At 38.5% G+C, this 20,441-nt stretch overlaps 3 protein-coding genes and 1 long non-coding RNA gene across 16 annotated transcripts in view; 3 read left to right on the top strand and 1 right to left on the bottom strand.

The window, feature by feature from the left end:
* Positions 1-92: 92 nt before the first annotated feature.
* On the top strand, positions 93-5,315 carry lin7b (lin-7 homolog B (C. elegans)). The gene is made up of 6 exons (XM_042724454.1): positions 93-339; positions 1,934-2,052; positions 3,234-3,305; positions 3,389-3,598; positions 3,730-3,893; positions 4,560-5,315. Exons 1-6 carry the CDS (start codon positions 267-269, stop codon positions 4,579-4,581), a joined length of 660 nt encoding a protein of 219 aa, XP_042580388.1. The 5' UTR covers positions 93-266; the 3' UTR covers positions 4,582-5,315.
* Positions 5,316-5,743: 428 nt separating this feature from the next.
* zgc:193811 (uncharacterized protein LOC559801 homolog) lies at positions 5,744-10,106 on the top strand. Its single transcript, XM_042724442.1, has 6 exons — positions 5,744-5,834; positions 5,949-6,097; positions 6,479-6,658; positions 6,772-6,888; positions 7,878-7,969; positions 9,589-10,106. Exons 2-6 carry the CDS (start codon positions 5,999-6,001, stop codon positions 9,941-9,943), a joined length of 843 nt encoding a protein of 280 aa, XP_042580376.1. The 5' UTR covers positions 5,744-5,834; positions 5,949-5,998; the 3' UTR covers positions 9,944-10,106.
* Positions 10,107-10,120: 14 nt separating this feature from the next.
* Positions 10,121-17,038, bottom strand: LOC122137468. The gene is made up of 4 exons (XR_006154867.1): positions 16,881-17,038; positions 16,348-16,461; positions 15,147-15,293; positions 10,121-10,256 (listed from the first exon to the last, which is right to left on the bottom strand). It is a non-coding gene; the product is annotated as an uncharacterized LOC122137468 (long non-coding RNA).
* The window catches only part of LOC109059036 (potassium voltage-gated channel subfamily C member 1-like), a 56,461-nt gene continuing 47,839 nt past the window's right edge, over positions 11,820-20,441 (top strand). For 9 of the 13 annotated variants that reach the window (XM_042724414.1, XM_042724392.1, XM_042724405.1 and 6 more), the window contains exons 1-2: positions 17,554-17,597; positions 18,221-18,905. In XM_042724414.1, the coding sequence (XP_042580348.1) occupies positions 17,569-17,597; positions 18,221-18,905 (714 nt within the window). In that variant the 5' untranslated portion in view covers positions 17,554-17,568. Of the gene's footprint in view, positions 12,731-17,537; positions 17,598-18,220; positions 18,906-20,441 lie in introns of those variants that run through there. The other 4 variants (XM_042724376.1, XM_042724355.1, XM_042724372.1 and 1 more) reach the window with 4 other exon arrangements.

Here is a 20,441-nt window from a genome sequence, read left to right as displayed (position 1 = left end):
TAAGCCTTTTCTCATAAACGATTTTGTTGGTTGCAAAAAGGCTTTGGTTGAACTCGCGCCTCTGACGTATTGTATTGCGTCATTCTGTAAGCGGCTGGTACGAGAGCGCACAGGCTTCTCGCGCATCTCGCCCTTTCACTGGGAACCTGCAGAAGACGATCGATTTTCACAATTGAAAACCCTGTCCTGCAGCTTCAAAACGATCTCTTACGATTCTGCCCCCGGTGAAAGAACGCGTCGGTCCTCTACTGCAGCAGACGGTCTTCATGATGTCGTATTATCATACGGGGAAAGAGCTGGACATGGCGGCGATGACTGAGCCGCTCTGCCTGGAAAGAGGTAATTTACTTGTTTCTGTTCATTGTGTCCAGAGTGCGAATTTTGGGAGGGTCTGACCCCCTTAAAGAAGGCTTGAATCCCCCCTGATGGACGTCGAAACTAGATGTGGGGAGGGGGGTCGGATAGAAAGACAGCTAGCCGCGTAATATGGAGATTTACTTGTAAATATTAATATGCGTTTCTATAGCCCTGGCTGATTTAACAATATTTTGGCAGCCCCTGTAATGGGTTGTATTGACGTTACCTGCGCGATTGAAGAATATGCTACAGCGCTCTTTCAAAAACGTGCATTTATTGCTTGGACGGAGCAAGAACACCTCAAATGCATGCGTAGATTCAGTCGAGTGATAAAGTTTACCCTCTTTAAATTAATGCTGTTGAACTGAATTTACGAATCATTTGCTAAAATACCTAAAACCCTTAACAGCGGTTCTGTCAGATGCGCGTGAAAGCTGCGTGTTACTATAACAAGCCCTGTGTTTTCTTTCAGAATCATCATTAGCTGGAAGAAATATAAAAATAGGTTACATAAGTTTTTAGTAAAAATGAAGATAAGGTAAACGTGTGAATAACTGCATTTTAGACACATTGTCAGTAATTTCACTAATGAAAACAAAGCCCTAGGAGAACTGTACAACAGTCTCGAACTGTAGTACGTGTTTGACCAACGCACTGTGTCGTTTCATTAATGAATCCACGGTTTTAAACGAATCGAGGGAATCAATGATTCAGTGAACCATTCATCAAGGCAGTCACTTGCTTCGTTTGTGAATGAATCAGCTATTTGAACGAATCGATTGAATGACTCACTGACTTCAGACAGGTGTTTGCCACCACCTTCTGGCGCTTTTAGTTGTATATGAAGTATAATTTTTTTTTTTTTAAATAATTTAATATTACACCATTTATTTGTATTTTTGTATGTTGAATTTAAAATATATCCATCTAAAGCTACTTATTTCAACTACTTTTCTGTAATGTCTATTCAGTGTTTGTTTTTCTAAATGAACACAATTATCTTTAACAATAACTGTCTTTAATCGGCACATGATATGCATGTTAATTAATTAATCTCATTAATTTGAGATTAATTTGATTAATTGGTACATTATATATATATTTTTTAAATAATCACTTGACAGCCCATGATGAGCAAAAGCAACTCTTTTTTTTTTTTTCCTGAGGCTCTCAGAGATCCCCTTTGTTTGTGCCATGATTCACTTCTAGAAACTTTAATCAGACTTTGATAGATCCCAGGGCTGGCAGTGACACCTGATAGTCTTCCCACTGACTGAAAACACCTCTGAACAGATGGACTCTAATTTCATCTTCAAATTAACTGCTAATCCTAGAGATTCACATATTTTTGCCACTCCCAGATATTTAATATTAGATAATTTTCATGAATAAATAAAGGATTATATATATATCATATTTATTTATTTTTATTTATTATTCTCTGTCGACTTTCAGAACTTTTTGTGAAAAACGGATTCTGTTTTGGGTCATATTTATGCAGAAATACAGAAAATTATAAAGGGTTCACAAACTTTCAAGCAGCACAGTATTTCTGCAATGTTTTATTTTCTGACAGATATTTGCAGAGTGATAGAACTGTTGGACAGGCTTCAGAGAAGTGGTGAACTTCCTCCTCCCAAACTCCAGGCTCTACAGAGAGTCTTACAGAGCAAGTTCTGTGCTGCCATCCGAGAGGTAAAGCTTGCTTCTGTCCTTCAAACATAAGGACTTTACTTCGGTTAAAACTGTTTGCTGGATTCTGTTCATTTGTAACATGTTGCCTTTTAAAAAAAAATATATGATAAAAACATTTAAAAGAAAAAAAAAAGTTAAAATATTTACTAATTTTTTTTTTTTCTTGTACTGATTTCACAGAACACTAATGGAACATATTAAAAGAAAAAAAAAAGTTAAAAAATGTTGTCTCACCACGTAAGCACTTACGACAGCACTCTTCCTCCTCCACACGTGAATGGTATTTTCTCATAGACAGAATTGTGCTGCACTGTTCCTCCTCCTGAATGACTCCCTTTCCTGTCTCTCTGAGACGGCATCTCACTTCAGCTGCTATACCTCACGCCTTGATTTGTAGTAATGGGTTTCAATAGCAGAAGTCCAGTCTGTTCACAGCTTGCACAGCTATTCTACATGACACTCTTGTCAGACTAACTCAGTTTTCACATGTACTTTAGATGTTCTGCTCTTTGCGTAGCTGAGAGATAGATAATAGGAAGACAAGATTTTGATCAGTATGTCTACTTTGATTGTGATTCATTCCACTAAAATGTGCCCTCTACTTCACAAACCTTACATAGTATTCACTAAGAAAACTGCACATTGACTTTCACTATTACATGGCTCAGGATTCTTGTTCAGTAATGGCATTCTGAAAATATTTGTGTGAGTGCTAAAATGTATAATTAGCTATCGTTTCTTTTCTTCTCAAAGTAAATATAAATTGTCAACTAAAATCAATGTGTAATGCCCATTTATTAAGTAATCAACATCTGTGTAGTAAGCAAGCTAATGGACAGTCACGCAGTCATTTTCACAAAATAAACCCAAAGCCGAAAGGTCTTGTGTGATACTGCAGGGGGTTTATTTCGCAGTAATGACCAACAGACTGTACAATATAATCTATTATGAAGTCAATAACGAATATTATTGTTTAAAGACATCAGTAGTTTGCATTAATTGAATTATGTATGCACATGAAAATATCAATCAAACTTTAAGGACATTTCTGCTATTTGAATGTATATTAATTAATGATCTGCAAAGTAATGTGATAATGTGTGTTAGGTTCATTAATTATAAATGTGTCAAACTAACTGTAAACTACAAATATTTGAGTTGAAATGACTGTCCCTTTCTAGGTCTATGAGCAGCTTTATGATACATTGGACATTGCAGGTGGGCCTGAGGTCCGAGCACAAGCCACTGCAAAGGTACCTTCTTACCCAAAAATTGCCAGTGTTGATCAAGAATGATCATATACTGATGAAGACATTTATTTGGTGTCTTTTTCCAGGCCACAGTAGCAGCATTCGCAGCCAGTGAAGGCCATGCACACCCAAGAGTGGTCGAACTCCCTAAAACAGACGAGGGGCTTGGGTTCAACATCATGGGTGGAAAAGAGCAAAACTCTCCCATCTACATCTCCAGGGTCATCCCAGGGGGTGTTGCCGACCGCCAGGGTGGTCTGAAGAGAGGAGATCAACTGCTCTCTGTTAATGGAGTGGTATGTGGGGACATTACGATTTTGAGTCGTATCATTTATGTTTCGGTGTGTGACCTTGACTTTGATTTTAAGAGCTGCGGTTTGCCAGAATAACAGCCTTCTAAATGTCCTTCATATTTTATTGTGTGTAGAGTGTGGAGGGAGAACATCATGAGAAAGCTGTAGAGCTGCTAAAGGCAGCGCAGGGTTCAGTGAAGCTGGTGGTGCGTTACACCCCTAAAGTCCTCGAAGAGATGGAAGCCAGATTTGAAAAGATGAGAAGTGCCAGGAGACGTCAGCAACATACCAGCTACTCGTGAGTGCGACTATCACTTTCTTTTCCTTTCCTACCTTTTTCTCATCATCTCTCAGCCGATCATTAATCAGGAGACATTTTTTTGTTTGAAAGTCATACACTACTGTTGATCTTTTATGCTTACCAAGGCTGCATTTAAAAAAATGTGAAATAATATTACAATTTAAAACAACTGTGTATTTTCTCTAAATGTCATTTATTCCTGTGATGTAAAGCTGAATTTTCAGCATAATTTCACCAGTCTTCAGTGTCACATGATCCATCAGAAATCATTCTAATATCATGATTTGCTACTCAAGAAACATGTTGAAAAGAGGTGTGATACTATTTTTTGCAGAAAATGTGATGCATTTTTCCAGGATTCTTTGATGAATATTACAAAAAAAAAGATTAGAAATCTTTTGTAACATATATTTTCTGTAACTTTTGACACATTTGAAAGTTAATACATCCTTGTTGAAAAAAAGCATTCACTTCCTTTAGATCTTACTGAACGGTAGTGTATCTCACAATTATTTCGTATTTATTTCAGTGTGCACAACACTGTTAAAGTGTAATACATTAGTAAAACAATGTAATTGGCATGTTAAATGTCTTTATTGAAATCTGAGATATTCTACTGGCTGTATTTTGAAATTTCGCCCTTCGTTGTCTTTTCACCGACAGGTCTTTGGAATCCAGGGGTTAACCAGTCTCAACTTCTGACTGACCTGCTGATCCGTTCTCCCTCCCTCTCTGCTCCTATAGGATGACAGAAGACCCAGAGGAGATCAGTGTAGACTACCCTTAGCTATTTATATGTTAGTGGAACGATCTCAAAACGTGTAGACCTCAAATATACTATTTTCCCTGGAGAGACTGCATAGTGCATCTGGTCTGTCTTGAGTCTTAATTTTTTTTTTTTATTGTATTCTTATGTGGAACCTGCACCCTGTGATATTCTCGGGGGGGTTGTGTGTCTGTTAGCACAGAAGAAAACTTAAAGAATGGTCTGGCTAATACAAATACACAGTGTGTGTACTTATAGGACTTTGTGTCTTTTGCCGTGGAATTATTGCTGAACTGAAAGGCATGATGGCTTCTTAGACCATTATTCAGTCACTCACGTATCAAATCTGTGTTTCAGAAGACATGCATTGACAATAGAGTTAAAGCTATGCATCCCACTTCTATAAGTATTCTTGTATCACGTGTTCTGCTCTGTGTGAGCTACATCAAGAGTACACAAACACTGTTATCACAAAAGACACTTCCTGAATGAACTGATTGCTCCGTACAAAGCATGCCACACTCCAATAGGGTCGTCATGAAAGTGTGCTGCTATGAGTGGCTTTGTGCTGCCAATCATAGTGCCTGTGTTTAATGCTTGAATTTTTGAGTTTATTTAGTTATTCATACATTAAAACCAACAATGTAGTTTAATAGTCTGCTGAGTTGATTTATGCCCACAGTTTATAAACATTTACCATAACCATAGTTTTGACAAAATATCATTGCTATTTGAATATACCATATGCCATTCATTTTTTCTATTTTTGTAATGATGAGAGTGAGGGTTTGTTTTGCATTATGGTTTATTGTAAATTAATTGTCATGAAAATTGAGTTTATTTGTAATGAAAATATCACAATGTAAAAATTTTGAAATTTGACTAGTATAGGACTTGTTTTGATAGATTCTATTAAATTCACCTCTAATGTCAATTGCTCTAATACGAACACTTTCACACAAAAAAATAAATGAAATAGTAGCCTATAAAAAAAGCCTACTAGCCTATTTACATATAATAGTTAAAGAAATTACGTTTTCAAAAGTAAAAAAAAAAAAAAGTATTTTATTTTGTTTCAGCCTTTTTACTATTTAGGTTAACGTTTCTCGGAAAACGCACACACGATCGAGGAGTGTACGCACCTGCACGCGCGTTCGTTTCCATAGCAGCAGGTAAGCGTAAACTAGGCAGACTCCATTCCTATGGATGGGCGCAGCATTATCTATGACGAAACACTTAAAGGGTCTTATCAGTAATATGTCTCTTGTCTAATTTTCGACGGGCAGGAGTTCCTGTATCTATTTGGTGGTTATTTTTCAGTTTTGCGAGGGAGTGCATGAAGCGAATGGACAACCAGAGACGAAAGGTCCAAACCAGCACAACTATTGGACATGCGTATCTGCAACCTTCTTCGTTTTATTTTAAAACTTGTAAGGTAGGTACGAGGAACATCAAACTGGGTTACCGAACAAGTTTGATTTATTAACTTTTACAAAAAAAAAAATAATAATGGTAACCATAGTTACAAGATAATTTGTTTCTACAGTTAAGTTGGCAGCTTGCTATTTCAGCGACGTCTTTGACCAAAAACGAAACAGAGCAAATTAACAAAGAATTTAGTCCGTTTAAAAAAGACGCAATAGTTGTATGGTGTTTTTGGTGGTGGTCTTATATAGAGCTTGTTAGTAAATAATGTTCATAACATCATAAACCTAAAGTGGCCTAGTCTTTAACCTTTCTTGTTGACTGGCCTAATGGGACACAACCGAAGAATCAAGATGTGATTCCTTCAACTACCTTCTTGTCACTGCCCCAGAATGCCCCTCTTCCTCCAGTCGTCCGCCGTCAGAACAGAGTGCCGGCCTCTGCTCACTTCTCTCTCACCTCACACACTGAGCATGACAGAAAACCACTGAATGGACCTCTGTACAATGAGATCCACTCTAAAGCCCCCGCGCACTGGACCACACACTTCCTCAGTGAGCTGGCCCAGAGGGTGAGATGTGTGTGTAAAGGAGTTTTTCTCTGGAGAATGTCTTTTTTATTCTGTTTTTGGAACTCTGTGTCTTCATGTATGTCATTCATATGTCTGTGTTTGATCCTCCACAGCTCAGAGACCGGCCAACAGTGGGAGTGGTCTCTAATCCCATCAGTGAAATGCAGGACCGCTACAGAGGTCAATCAGCAGCACGTGAACCTCCGGCTGAACACTTTAGCATGATGAAGGTGAGATAAAGAGGCTGAAAAATAGGCCCTGGTAAAGTTTCGTCTTGTCCTCCTCGCTGATGTAGAAGTAAAGTCACAAGCTCTAACACATTGCACATCTATAACAGGAGAATTAATGTAAGTGCTTTTATGAAAATTATGTTTATTTCTACTTTCACATTGAAAAAACAACCCCATCCACTTCCATTGTAAGGCCACTATAATCCCAGTTGAAAATGAGGGATACATCTTTTTTTTTTTTCAGTACTCAACATTATGCCACAAATGCTGTTGATTGAACTTAAAGGGATAGTTCACCCAAAAATTATCTTTCTGTCATCATTTGCTCCATTGATATGTATAGGTAGATGCCATATCTGTAATAGACTTCAGCATTTTGCTGATTTTGCTGAGAGAACACAATACAAAAAGATGAAGATATTAGCTAACATGTCATTAAAAAGTTACCATAGTTCATTACAGTGGTCTCAAACTGATCCAGCTAAATAAGGTCTTCAAGATTACTAGAAACTTCCATGATTTACTTTTACTTTCTTCTGCAAAACACAAAAGATGATATTTTGAAGAATGTTGGTAACCATTGAATTCCACTGTATGGACAAAAAAAGGTCTTCTCTTGTGTTTCACTGAAGAGAGAAGGTCATACATGTTTGGAATGACATGAGAGAAAGTAACAGAATGGTGATTTTTGGATGAACTATCTCTTTAATTTATTCTATACCCAGAATTTTCCTTTAAGAGTAAATTCTGCACTATAAATAAGCTCTTATCTTTTTTTGAGAGTGGAAAATAGAAATGTATTTTTAAAATGTTAGGGAGTGGGTTATTTCAAACAACAATAAAAAGAAAAAAGCTAATTCATGCAAATTATCTTGATGGATAACCCTTATAGTCTTGAGGATATGGTAGCGTTCCACAGACAGCAGTATTATCTCAACCGGAGCTTCTAGACCAAAGAAATGACTCACACTTCTCTTGATTTTATTCAGGCACTGTACAGACAGCTGGAAACGGCTCAAATGGCGCTTGTGCAGGAACCAGTCTTTAGCACTACCAAGACTGACTTCAAGCACTTTAACAGGTAACTCTCCACCACAAGAGGGCAGTGTGAATGCATTGATGGATTAAATGATCATTAGGAGATCTGAGGTCAGCAGTGGTGGCTTCTCAAAAGTGATGACCTGATTCAATCCCAAGATGTAAGTGGAGGGTAATGTACTATTTGAGTAATCTGCTTTCTAGATGCCATTAGAGCAAAGCATCCATTCCCAGAATGTCAGGGTAGATGTAAATCTGAAATCTAGCCTATAGTGAATCATGTGCAGTTAAAGCTCCAAGTAGTTCCTGACTTTTCACTGTGTATAGCAGCAGAACAGATCTCTCGCATTTCTTGATTATTTGGAATTATGGTGCACATAACACACTCTACACAGGTTGTCTAACTGAAGAAAAAATGACTTTATACACGGTCAGTTTAACAAACTGTATCTTCAGGTACAGAACTGATCACAACACAGTTTTTTACTCACCCTCATATCGTTCCAAACCTGCATGATTTTCTTTCTTCATTGAGCTCAAAAGTGTTATTTATATTTTGTTGAAGAAAGTGAAAGTGACATGACTTGGTGTCCCATACTCGGAATTTGTGCTATCCCGTCCAAGTGCACATACACACCCAGAGCAGTGGACAGCTGCGGCGGGGGCCCAGGGAACATTTGGCGGTTCGGTGCCTTGCTCAAGGGTCTCACCTCAGACGTGGTATTTGAGGGTGGAAAAGTACATTCACTCCCCCCACCTACAATTCCTGCCGGTATCAAGACTCGAACCCATGACCTTTGGGTTGCAAATCCGACTCTAACCATTAGACCACACTGCCCCAAATGTCTCCATTTTTGTTTTTGTTCATACAGTGTTGTTTTAGGCTCCATTTAGTTTCATTGTATAAACAAAGCCTGTTGAAACATCCTTCTTTTATGTTCCACCAAATAAAGTAAGTCATAGGTTTGGAATTTCATGAGGGTGAGTACTGATGACAGGATTAATTTTTGAATGCACTATCCCTTTAATAATCATTGAGCTTAAGGTTCATCCAGCATTTAATTTACAGCATTAGACAATGCTTCATTCTTCATGTTGGCCTGCTGCAGGCCTGATTGAAGTGATTTAGTGAAGCATCGCTCAACCTACCTTCTGGCCTGGCCTCCTGAACCTTGTCAGCTCTTGATTGGTGGGCAGCAGTCAGGGTCACAAACACATATTGACACTAATTCACACACCTCTTCACAGAAAGTCTATGTGTTGTTACAGTATAACATATGTTTCTCTTTGTTCATTTTTTTAAACGAGTATCTCTGCTTTGCTGACTTCATAACTAAGCACAAATTGTTTTAAGAGCACTTAAACCTTCTTCCTGTGTTTTAGCTCTTTTATAGAGGCAGCAATGGTATTCAATATACAAAGACGTTTCCTTATGCTAAGGAATGAAGAGCTTTAGTCTCAGAGGACCCACATGTGTTTCTATTGACAAAGTAATATATGAGCTAAGTGATGGTCAGCATAGTGATAAAGCAAAAAGATAATGGACCTCAAAGCACTAGTATGTTTATGCAATGTATTAATACTCATCTGACAGCCTTGTGCCTTTTCTTCCCACACTAAATCATTATATTTTTCTTAGTTATTGATAATCCTCTTTTTCAGGTCAGATTTGTCTCCTCGCTCTGTCCTGGATGCAGCAACCTTTAATGGCACCCTTACCAAGAGTGGAGCTCACAGCCGACTTCCTGCTCACAAAGCGCCATCCACTTTATCATGTCAACCCCGGCTGCCTCGTCCACCTCTTCCTGTGCCCCACAGGGGTAAAAGTAGTCTGTATATGGACAGTTTTACTGTACCTGTGCCTCCCCCAACATCGCAAGCCGCTGATGTTGCACAAAGTGGGGTGAAATGGCAAGATGAAGGTGGTAGAGGTGTGTTACTGGATATTTTAGGCGTTCCTAAAATGTATAGTACTGAGAATCAGACATATGGAAGAAATAAGATGTCTATGGTATAAGAAAATAGACAAACTAGGGTGGATGGTTTGATTTGCAGTTCTGCAATGATTGATCTGAACTTTAAAAAATGGTTTAATCAATATTGCTTAATTTCCATTCTTTTTATTTTTTTATTTTTTTTGTGACACTCAGAGGGTGTGTAATAAATGGAGAACAAAAACATGTTAGAAGTGATTGGTGGCAACATTATTGATTTATTGATCTGGAGTTTGTGCCTGTCTGTGTTCTGCGTATGTATGCTTTATCCTTAATGGGATAGTTCGCTCAAAATCGTCACATCCTCATGTCATTCAAAGTGTGTATGACTTTCTTCTGTGGAATACAACAGGAGATATTTAGAAGATCGTTCAGCTTTTTCGTCCATACAATGAGGTTGTTGACCTATCAAAATATTGTCTTATGCTCTACAGAAGAAAAAAGTCAATCTTTGCCGTGCCGTAATTGAGTATATATTAAATGATTTAGTGTGTTTTATACAAAAAATATATGCTTCTGAGGATTACAGGAAGTGTGCTAAAAATCCAAGGGGAAAAAGTTGCAAGTAAAGAGGGGAGACCAGGGAGCGACAGAAATATCGCTGAGGAGGCAGTTGGCTCCACACCTAGACAACCCAAGAGGGTTGCACAGGAGTGTGTACTTAAACACTACCTTACTCCACTCATGATCTCATGAAGAGAGCACGAAACAAAACAGAGAGAGTGGTAATGGGAAACATATAGAGAACTTGTAAGAATATTGCAATATAGTCAGAATTAAGTCCCACCCAGTTTCCTCCATCTACTTGCTCTTGCGACATTTCACTCTCCTCCCCCAGCTCTGCCTCCGGCAATGTGCCAAAGAGAGAGAGTGAGTGAGCGGACTGATTTAAGGCCATATATGGAAGTAAAAATTAAGGGAAAATCCCCTAATTAAGGAAAATTAATCAAAATTAAGGAAAAGGTAAAGGCAAAGATTATGAAACGAGGCTAGATTTATCTTTTAGAGAACTATTGAAAGCAAATAAAATATGTAAGGAATAGTTAATAGTCATTAATTAAAGATCAGAAAGAAAAATCATTATTGACCACGTCTAGACATCTATGACCTCTTATTGTCCTCAGGCTTTCTTATTGTAGATTGAGGTATATTTTGATTTGAATATTCTACAATCCAGCCTACTTTATTTCAGGCTAAATGTTATTTTCCAAATTTTGGCATGTCCCTTCAGGATTTTTTTTTTTTTCTCTTGATATCTGCCTACTTTTGCCCTGCCTGTATCTTCTGGTTTTCTTTGGAGTATGTTTAGGCAGAATTCGATGACCTGGCCTGGTGCTTATCCTAATAGTTGTAGCGTTGTTGTCTCCTTCACACAGAGACAGAAACTGCACTGTCTTGTTTGGAACACCCATAAGAAGGAGAAACATCTGTACAGACTGACTGGAGATCAGGGTTATAGATTTAAACTGGTCATTTATGGCCCCTGGAAAACAAAGCGTGACCAATGTGAAAGACATATTCCTCTAGCCAACAGGCTTTTCAACATGTTAGATGTAATCTGTATGCCATTTATTCCTCTTTTTGTATATATATATTTTTTGTGTAATATTTCACATTATCTATGTATCTATCTATCGATCTGTCTGTCTGTGTCTGTCTAACTAGCAACATGAATTTAAACTTATAGCCTACATTTAATGTTCATTAATAACCCATTATTTTTTATGTAATAATTCTGCATTAAGATACGTTTATTAATGTGTTGGGGAATTTAGTTTTGTTTAAAAGATTTTTAATTTTTTTTGTATAAAGGTAACACTAGTAGAAATACCGGAAATAGCGACAGGTTTGTCTCTTGGCGTGTATACGGTTAAATGGCAAAGGGTGGGGTTTGGGGAGGGGGCACCAGCTGCCACCTTTCCCTTTAAAGAGCTAAAGGGAGGGAACAACACAGAGGGATCCCATGTCACCATTAGATTAAGGAATAAATTGCATGGAAATACAGATTTACAAAACAAAACCGTCGACAGAGGAAAAAAACGAACGGAATAAATAAGAGAGGCAGCAAAATGAATAACATTTCTAGTCGTGCCCGGCAAGCTGCTTACTCGGCATAAATAATTTCAAAAGACCTCTCAGTCTGCAACTAAAGACCCGGTTACGGTCTTCTTAACCCTGGACAACGGGAACAGGTGACGAAACGGAAGAAAGGATGCTAAAACTGAGAAGAAAGGGATAGACCGTTTATGGAGTGAGTGCATGAAGATTAAACAAATAGAGAGAGGAGGTGTTTCCCCGCTGCTCGTTTCGCTTGGTTGAACAGACGGTTGTGTTTAGGGAATAAAAGCAATTTGTTAACACGAGATTTGTTAAATTATAGAAATGCTTATTTACCAGGCAAATAATTTTTGATATTAGACCTATAAGACCCATATATATGACGAGAATAATTTGAGTAACAATAGCAGGGGTGCAACTTAGGTGATATATTATAAATAAATAGATATATATATATATTTTTCGTAGGCTAGTCTTTTGTATCACTAAAGGAACTGAACTACGCACTGCACAGTTGCGTTATTTTGAATTGACCGGTGTTGTAGCAAGAAAATATTGCATTATTCATAACTGTAGCCAATTTATATAGAGAAAAATATCTTAGGTTTCTACACAGTCATTCGGACCCACGCTTGGATCCCTCCGTTCAGTCAGAAAACGTAGTAAATTCCACGTAGCACTTTTGTCCAGTTTGTGTGTCCATGTGTGTGTGTTCAGTAACACGCACGCGAACACAGCCAGACCCAAAGCGAGTAAGTATGTAATATAGGTGTTTGTGCTGTGTCTGTGTCGTGACCTTGTGTACAAGTGACAAAATATACATCACTTCTGTTCTGAGTGTTTCTGTCTGTGTGCCCGGTGTACTGATGCAAAGCAGGCCTATCTGCCCTCTGCCTCTGCCAGTCAACGACTCAACAAGTAGTCAGGTCTACTTTGTTTTTGCCACTTAAACCCGTGTGCGAATTATGGCAGGGAAATTTGGTCTAACCACCATAATTAAGATTTGTGAAAAGGGAGAGGGCCATTTATTTTTCGCATATAACAGCCTGCTAACCATAAAAGTCACATGTCGGAATATGCTAAATGCAAAGTCACTCAGTAATTCGCACACTACTTAAACCCCTTCATAACTTAATAACTTCATAACTTTTTAAATTATTATTAAAGGTATTTCTGGTAAGTTACATTTATTTTGAGTTGGTCTGTCCAACGAATTCATGGACGTTTCATGTCCCACAATGATTGGTGTCTTTTTTAATTATTTATTTATTTATTTTTACACAGTCACACGTCACCTTGATATGTGATGAAATATGTATGTAGGTGTCTTTTCAGTTCACTTTTAGCATAAATATCCAATCTTAATTATACCTGTCTGCACACTCTTTTTTCCCCTTTGAAGCAGATGTCTGCTTCTGTTTTATTTGAAACCGAGTAGCCAAATATATGTGCCCTTCTGTATGTTAGGGAACTCAGTGTTCTCGTATCAATGAGTTTTTTTTGGGGGGGGGGGGGGGGGGGGTGGGGGTGGGGGGGGGGGGGTGTTGCGTCATCACTCCCAACCCAATGGCGTGGTTCTGTACAATCAAGTGCGAACAAAACTTTTTACGCTGAAAGTAAGTTCACGCTGACTGTAGATGGAGCTCTTCTCATTCTTCAATGACCCCTGTATCTCTTACTAAAACTCTAACAATGGTTCTCAAGTGGCTCTGAAAAAAAGGGTTCCAGATAATAACATGTATTTAAACTGCTAAATACAGATAATAAAAGTGTATAATTTGGATAGCCAAATAAGTAGTTTAAATCAGGTATATATTTTTTTGTTGTTGTCGTTTGTCTTTTGTTGTTGAAATTGTTGACTGTGACTGTTTTATAATATTAATATATTTATTGTTTGATAATAAGGACATTTTATTTATTTTAACTGTCTAATATATAATCTGAGCCCTGAACTGGTTGAGAACTACTGATCTATAAACAATACTTTTGTTCACTAACTTGTGTCCCCCTTCCTCTACACTTTCTCATCTTATCACATACACTAGTTAAGCTTTTCTGTTTGTTTCTCTCAGCCTCTGGTCCCTCCCTTTCTCCCTCCCTCTCTCCCTCCCTCCTTCAGTCACTCACATCCCATTGGCAGTGCCTTATTTCAAACCATTTACTCTGCCTCCTGCTGATGGCTTTCAGTGATTTTGGATCCTTACAAATACACCCCTTCCTAAAAGTATGACCCTTAAACATCACCTGAGATTACCTCGTATTGACCTTCTCTGTCCTCTGTCTGTTTTTCAATTCCTTTTTTTTCTTCTTCTTTTTTTCACCCTACTCCATTCTTTCCCACCACTAAGAATAGTTTCCATCAAGTTCATGTGTGATTTGGCTTAACACAGTTATATCCCATCTCTCTCCGGCTTCATTCCCTGAGTACTTAATGGGGGACTATAAAGGGATGGTAATTAACCGGAGAGGGCACTTTTATTAATTAGGTTTTAACGAGAGCTGAGACTGGGGGTGTATCTTAAGAACACTGTTAGTGCTAGATATGGGAATATAGTCATGCACGTCTCAATGCTGTCACTGTAAGATGAGTCCTCTAAGCCCCATTCTGAATCTCTTTCTCACTCTCTTGACTAAAACAATGAGGGGGCCTTTTGAAAAGGGCTTCTGACTGCTGAGAACAGAGCTGTGATTAGTTTCAAAGCAGAGGTCAAAGTCTGACTGATGACCTTCTGAGGATATATCATATATCCATGTGTGCCAGTGCTTTTTAGTTTGTCTTTGCACAGCATCATTTCATTTAAAGCTAATTAATTGTGCTGTGACATTGCTTTTTTCTGAATGTGTCTTATGTTTGTGTGCGTAAGCGTCCTTGCTCTGTTAATTTATGTTCTTTAGTGCTATTCCACAAGAGACGTCAATATGAGCAACTCGGCTGAGAGTAGCTTAGTGCACACAAATAAGGGAGAGAGAGAAGGAGGAAGGGACTACAAAAAGCCTTAATCACTGAGATCAGGAAGCTCTGAGATAAAACCTGGTCAGTTCATTTAAAACAACGATTGAAATGCATTTGTTAAGTGATTTCAGTTAATTAAAAGGGTGTATGGTGTAAAAAGGGACATAAACCTGTATGCAATGCATCGACAGATGGTTTGCATGAGGCATCCATACCTCAGTCGGGGAGAAAGCTTGAAGAGGAGGGGGTACTGCAGTATTTTGAGCTGTGCAGTTCCCCAGTTAGTCCTCTAGGTGGCCTTTGAGCACTGCTGAGCTTCAACTGCAGTGGGATAGCAAGCAGAAAAATCCAAAGAACCTACACTGCACCAGACAGAGAGAAAGGGAGTTAGGGTGAAGGTATAATGCAGACGCACTACAGCATATTGTACGGTAAAATAAAAAGAGTGTAGATATGGTTCAGTTCTACTTCCTTCTCATAACAGCGCATGTATATATCACTTCTCTTTGGCATTGTTTCTTTAAATTGAATAATTTATGAATGGAGCTTCATTTACCTTTACTGCAGTCATTCCTTCACATTTCCCTCAGTGGCCGTAACCTGTTCTCTCCCATTTTCCTGTCTCCCTGCTCTCTGTCCATATAGTGCTGTTGTCTTTTATAGGCGTATCTGTCCTTACAACCAACCCCCATCCCAACGGAGATACACACTTTAATATACTTCACTTCATCCATGCACACACTCTTAACAATGGTTTTCCTCTCAGTTTCAGTTTTTCCTATTCATCAATTTATTTATTTACCCCTTTTGTGTTCCTTATAGTTATCTATTTCACTACCACATGCTTGGCATATTTAAACACCTTGCAAAAACAGCACTGGTTTAGCTTATATTGTTATGTTGGGTGGCCGAGACAAACATAGTGATGTCTTGATAGTGCAGCAGAGCCAAAGTGTTTCTACTTTTGAGGATTTAGTTTTATACAATTAAGTGCTATTAGAATACAGATTGGAAAAGCAGTGTAATACCAGCACAGTTGTGAGTTGATTTTGTTTTTACATTATTATATATATATATATATATATATATATATATATATATATATATATATATATATATATATATATATCTATATATATAGATTTTTTTTTTTTTTTTTTTTTTTATTATTTTTTTTGTTAAACTTTATGTTATTATGATTATTATTACATATTATTTGTGAGGTATTTTTTGTATTTTACTTAGAATTTTATTCATTTTGTGTCTGTAATAAAATGTTTTGCTCACTTTGTTAGCTATATATTTCCAGTGCTTGTAATGTTTTAAATGATTGACTGAAACCCATGCGCTGTCCGTGGTGCTGAAAGCAGAAACCATCTGAACTGTATTAATTTAGAAAAGCAGTGAATGCGTTACCTTGTTTCATATGATTCAGCCTCTCTCCTTCCTACGGTTCTCATACTCCTGTGATCTTTGTTGTTTCAACACTTAATCACAGGGGGACATAAGGGAAACTAGAGGAAGAGTGAGCTGAGGAGAATGGATAAGAGTGGATAAGTAATGAGGGAAGACAGTTTGACAGATATGTATGGAGCAGCCATGCAGCACAGCCAAACAAGAGGAACAGATAAAGGAGAGTTATTGTGAAAGAAAGAAGACACAACATAGCAAAACATGGGAGGGGGACATTTGTTGGGGAAATCTGACCCTTCTACACTGTGAATTTTTTTTTTTTTTTCTATGGTATAGTTTTGTTCTTGTTGTTGTATTTTATTTTAAATTGTTTTGTTTTATTGCATTGAAATTATTTATTTTGAATGAGGGAGTCAATTTGCCTACATTAGGTCACACTAACAAAAGTAATTTTAAAAGGTTAAATCAACTACAAATGGCACGTTATCACTTTTTACAGTGCACGACGACCTCAAGAGAAAAAGATAATAACCTACCTGCTCCATATTTCCAAAACGGGACATTTTGATTGGAAAAAGAGAGCCGGGACTCATTTGTTTCACTAAAGCTATGAATAAAGACATTCAGTTTTTAAAGCACTTGCTCAGTGTAATGCAATTACGATTTTCTGGATTTTACGTCTGCAACCAAGGTTAATACTGTACAAAGACTGTACTGAATGGTCTGCATAACATTAGCACTGCCCAGAGAGAGAGCGAGAGATAGTGTAAGAGTTAATACTCTGCAGTCTTTTCTTTCTATTTATTGTTTGTGTAGGTAAGTAATTGTTCTTTCTGTTTTTCTTTTTTCCCCCTCTTCCTACCACCCTTCCTCTTGCTCTCGTTTTCTTCCTCTCCCTCTTTCTATTGGATATGCTCAGAGTATGGTGTGGGGAGGGGGGGTAGCTGTGAAACATTCAGTCATTTTCATCTCCCTTCGCTGTAATTGAGCTGAGTGTTTTAGTGAATTGAAGGACATGAGAGCTGAGTGATGGTAAAAGATGGTAAGGAAAGATGGGTGGGCATTGCAGAGGAGGAGGCATCTCTTTCCTGTTTATTATTTGACACGTGAACGTATATTGAACTCACTCCTTCATTAAAATGCTTATCCCATATACCTGCATCAACATTCATCTGATTTTGTATGTTGGCTAGGGGCTGTTGCCAAAGATTGTGACAGTTTTTTATGGACAGGCCCTCTCTTTTCCAAGCCCAGTAAGTAGACTATACCATAAAGTACCTTAGGTATATGATATTCATGTTTGCCCTAGACAATGGCCCTAATATTTGCAGTTTTCTTGTAAATTTTAATAGGTCAAAAATCTATTTTGAAAATCTAGATTGACATTGCATTGCACCACCTACACTCAAAAAAAGTTACAAAACTGGGGCAGTACCCTTTAAAAGGTACACCTTTGTACATTTACCCCTATACTGTACATATTAGTACCTAAATGCTCTTTGAAATAAAGGTTCCCAAAATGAGTTTTGCAGTAATGCCTATAGAAGAATTTTTTTTTTGGAGGGGGTTCCCCAAATAACCTCTCAGTAATCAGTTCTTAAGATAACCTCTTTTTTTAAGCATAAAGAACATTTTAATGATCTAAAGAACCATTTTCCACTATAAAGAATGCATGGTTCTTCATGGAACAATAAAAGTCATTAAAGAAGCTTTATTTTTAAGAACGTAGTACTTTTTGTAAAGTCAGTTTTTGTACCATTTTTCCTGCAGTTGTACTAATGATGTGATGAGTTAGAAGCAGGTTACTTTGACCAGTTTGATAATGTATGCAAGTGTGAGCATCACTAATTTTCTCATCTTTTCTGTTCTACTGCAGGCTCCTCCTCCCCCCCTCCCCGCTCGGCTCTCTCTCCTCCTCTCCCTCCCCCTGCTCCTCTATGCTCAGTTCGGTGTGTGTCTCCTCTTTGAAAGGGCGCAAGGGTGGGAACAAGTCGTCCAACAAAGCATGTTACAGCGCAGACATGACTTGTCCGTCAGACAGCGAGAAAATAGTGATAAACTGCGGGGGGATTCGGCACGAGACGTACCGCAGCACACTGAAGACGCTGCCTGGGACCCGCTTGTCCTGGCTCACGGAGCCAGATGCGTTCAGTAACTTTGACTATGACCCCAAATCCGACGAGTTTTTCTTTGACCGTCACCCCAACACCTTTGCTTTCATCCTCAACTATTACCGCACAGGGAAGTTGCATTGTCCCAACGATGTCTGCGGTCCTCTCTTCGAGGAGGAGCTCGCGTTCTGGGGTATCGACGAGACGGACGTGGAGGCTTGCTGCTGGATGAACTACCGACAGCATCGGGACGCCGAGGAAGCGCTGGACAGCTTCGAGACGCCCGAGCCGGACCTGCCAGAGGACGACCCGGCGCTAACGGGTGGTGCAGACGGGGATTTGAAGAGGTTGTGTCTACAGGAGGATGGTCGCAACCCCAGCTGGTGGAGTACCTGGCAGCCCCGCATCTGGGCGCTGTTTGAGGACCCCTATTCTTCCAAATACGCCAGGGTGAGTGAGTGTACCGGCATCTTGTTAGTTCACTTTTTAAACGTGTCTGTATCACTTTTGAGCTCTCTTCTTGTAGTATGGCATTATCGTCCCTGTGTAACCTGTTCAGCTACTATTTGACTGTATATTTCTCGAGTAGGCTCCATAAAATCATGAACTTGTCTTCAAGAGTTGGAATAGTCCAATCACTGACGTACTTTGCACAATTTGTAAACTTTTGGAAAGTTTGTTAGCTACGTTCTGAAAGAAAGGGACTCGGGTTCGTTATGTGGACCCTTTCTCTGTCCCTGTCTCTGATAAATGCAGTATTTTGTCTCGCTGTCACTCTCTCCATGCATATTATTTGCCGGGTGAACAATGCGTCGCGACTCTCGGCAGCATGCGCAGTCGCCTCCTCAGCACTTTGTCGCTCCTTTTTAAAATTCACCTTTTTGCTTCTGCTGTTAATGTAATTGTGACCTCACTTGAAAGGTTGAAAAGTTGCTTTAATGCTTTGAAGAACATTCTTATTCACACTTTACTCGGCTTTCTGCTATACAAAAGCCTTGTTGATTCTACTTCGTCAGTAGCAGCATCCAGCGATCAAATTTTTCGTAATAAATGAAACATTTAATGTCCATTTACTACTTGCTGGGTAAGCGTCTAGCGAGACGAATAATTATCAGTCAGACGGCCATTATGGCAAAAATAAACCCTTAATTACGATCCACTCACATTAATATCTCATCCGCCAGTCATTGCGCATGCGCAAAATGTTTGTAATTTCGCTGTTGTCCATACTGCAGAACGGTACCTGGCTGACCCCTACGATATTGAACGTCATCAGGGCATTTAGCCTGAGGTGGGCACTATTGAGATTTGACTATGAACTTAATTACCTTGCAAATCTAGGATGTTTATAGTTTGGTTTTTTATGTTAGAAGAAAAATTTTTCCCCACTTTTTCCTGCTTTGCTGAAACATTCATGCCTGACAGTAAGCATGTTTTTATGCTCACAAACTTTTTGTTCATTTTGTAGCCTATATTTATCAAGTAAATGGTGTGACCCTTAAAAATGGTTTACTGTAGATTTAACCAGTAATTGTATTTGAGAAAATTCTAGCTTACCAAGCAAGTTACTGGTTGTGTTTAGGTATTTATCCACTTCGGAAGCACAGGATCTTCACGGTATCCCGGGAACTACTGCGTTTCCCATAGGTCTTACTTTTAACTGAATCAGTTTCCTGCTTATTCAGCAGAAGCCCCGTATGTCACTGGCACCACAATCATCTGCTAATCGTTACATCCTACCTCTCCCATCCAGACCTGAAGCAATTCGATTTTTATTTTTATTTTTATTTTTTTGGGGTGCCACACTTGGGATCCCAATTTTGGGATAATGAGCATAATAAGGTCATATGAATTCATAAACTTTACACAGATTGCAGCCCAATTAGATACGCCAAACTTTTTTACTTGCCTTTTTAAGCAAGTAATCACAGACTATTTTTTTCTGTCTGTCTGTCAATAATTTTTTTTGGTACAAATCTATAACAA

The sequence above is a fragment of the Cyprinus carpio genome, chromosome A3 (assembly GCF_018340385.1).
Source record: "Cyprinus carpio isolate SPL01 chromosome A3, ASM1834038v1, whole genome shotgun sequence".
NCBI lineage: Eukaryota > Metazoa > Chordata > Actinopteri > Cypriniformes > Cyprinidae > Cyprinus > Cyprinus carpio.
The sequence above is the reverse complement of the archived record's forward strand: the minus strand, read 5'-3'. Positions and strand labels throughout refer to the sequence as shown.

Coding starts and splice junctions, on each gene's coding strand:
- lin7b (XM_042724454.1), top strand. CDS start 267: ATGATGTCGTATTATCATACGGGGAAAGAGCTGGACATGGCGGCGATG. Junction 340..1,933: donor GCCGCTCTGCCTGGAAAGAG/GTAATTTACTTG, acceptor ATTTTCTGACAG/ATATTTGCAGAGTGATAGAA. Junction 3,306..3,388: donor GAGCACAAGCCACTGCAAAG/GTACCTTCTTAC, acceptor GTCTTTTTCCAG/GCCACAGTAGCAGCATTCGC.
- zgc:193811 (XM_042724442.1), top strand. CDS start 5,999: ATGAAGCGAATGGACAACCAGAGACGAAAGGTCCAAACCAGCACAACT. Junction 6,889..7,877: donor AACACTTTAGCATGATGAAG/GTGAGATAAAGA, acceptor GATTTTATTCAG/GCACTGTACAGACAGCTGGA. Junction 7,970..9,588: donor GACTTCAAGCACTTTAACAG/GTAACTCTCCAC, acceptor CCTCTTTTTCAG/GTCAGATTTGTCTCCTCGCT.